This window comes from Frankliniella occidentalis, unplaced genomic scaffold (assembly GCF_000697945.3).
Source record: "Frankliniella occidentalis isolate FOCC.00 unplaced genomic scaffold, Focc_3.1 Scaffold61, whole genome shotgun sequence".
In the NCBI taxonomy this organism is placed as follows: Eukaryota; Metazoa; Arthropoda; class Insecta; order Thysanoptera; family Thripidae; genus Frankliniella; species Frankliniella occidentalis.
Window position 1 is genome coordinate 271,081 of NW_026267191.1, and position 778 is coordinate 271,858.

General features: G+C 38.7%; 1 protein-coding gene across 3 annotated transcripts in view; it reads right to left on the reverse strand.

The window, feature by feature from the left end:
* Nucleotides 1–562, reverse strand: part of LOC113213668 (centrosome and spindle pole associated protein 1-like) — a gene marked incomplete at its 5' end in the record, with an annotated part of 20,057 nt that extends 19,495 nt beyond the window's left edge. For all 3 annotated transcript variants that reach the window (XM_052267955.1, XM_052267956.1, XM_052267954.1), the window contains 1 exon segment: nucleotides 44–562. In XM_052267955.1, coding sequence (XP_052123915.1) covers nucleotides 44–562 — 519 coding nt within the window.
* Between the last annotated feature and the right edge of the window lie 216 nt (nucleotides 563–778).

Consider the following 778-nt stretch of genomic DNA (forward strand, 5'->3'; position numbering starts at 1 on the left):
AAAAAAGATGCTTCGATTCAATGTGACATAAAAAAGAACCTACATTAGGACTCCACTTTTTGGTGGTTGCAGAAGAGCCAAACCCTTCCCAAAATGGAGCAGAAGAGAATTTCTCTTGTAGTCTTTCTACTTCCTGTTCTCTGCTGAGAGCGGCAGGAAAGTACTGCTTTTTCTGAATTCCGACCTCTTTTCTTGTCTCCTTTACACTGTTGTCATCAACAACAATTTTTAAGGGATCACTACTTTTAAGACAGCTTTCAACTTCTCTCGACCCAACTACATCTGAACTGATTTTAGGTTGAGGATGCAAGAAAACTTGATTGTTTTCTTTTTCTTCAGCTACACTCACTTGCACGGATTCATTTTGAAGAGGTGGGGAACATTCGGATGTTGGATCTTTTTGATCCACATTTGGTTGAAGACATACTTGATCTCTAAAATTACTTAGGTTGGCAATTCTTTCGCAGAGCACATCTTGGATTTGTAACGAATCTATCACATTGTTGTTGTGATTCGTATTATTCCACGCTCCATCATTGTTTCTTGGAAAGGGCGGCAAATCCTGTAAGCAGACAACAAAACCACAATTATAAGTAATACATAGGCTTGAAACATACGCTTAAGTGCAAATGACTCCACAAAATCCACGCAAGCTTGGAATTAAACGTCCAGCTAGAACCTTGTGGTAAAATAGGTCAGATGTGTACTAGTGAATAAAAATTACCTAAGCTAATACACTACAACAGATTTCAAGCTGTCCGACAAGGTCTCAAATAGC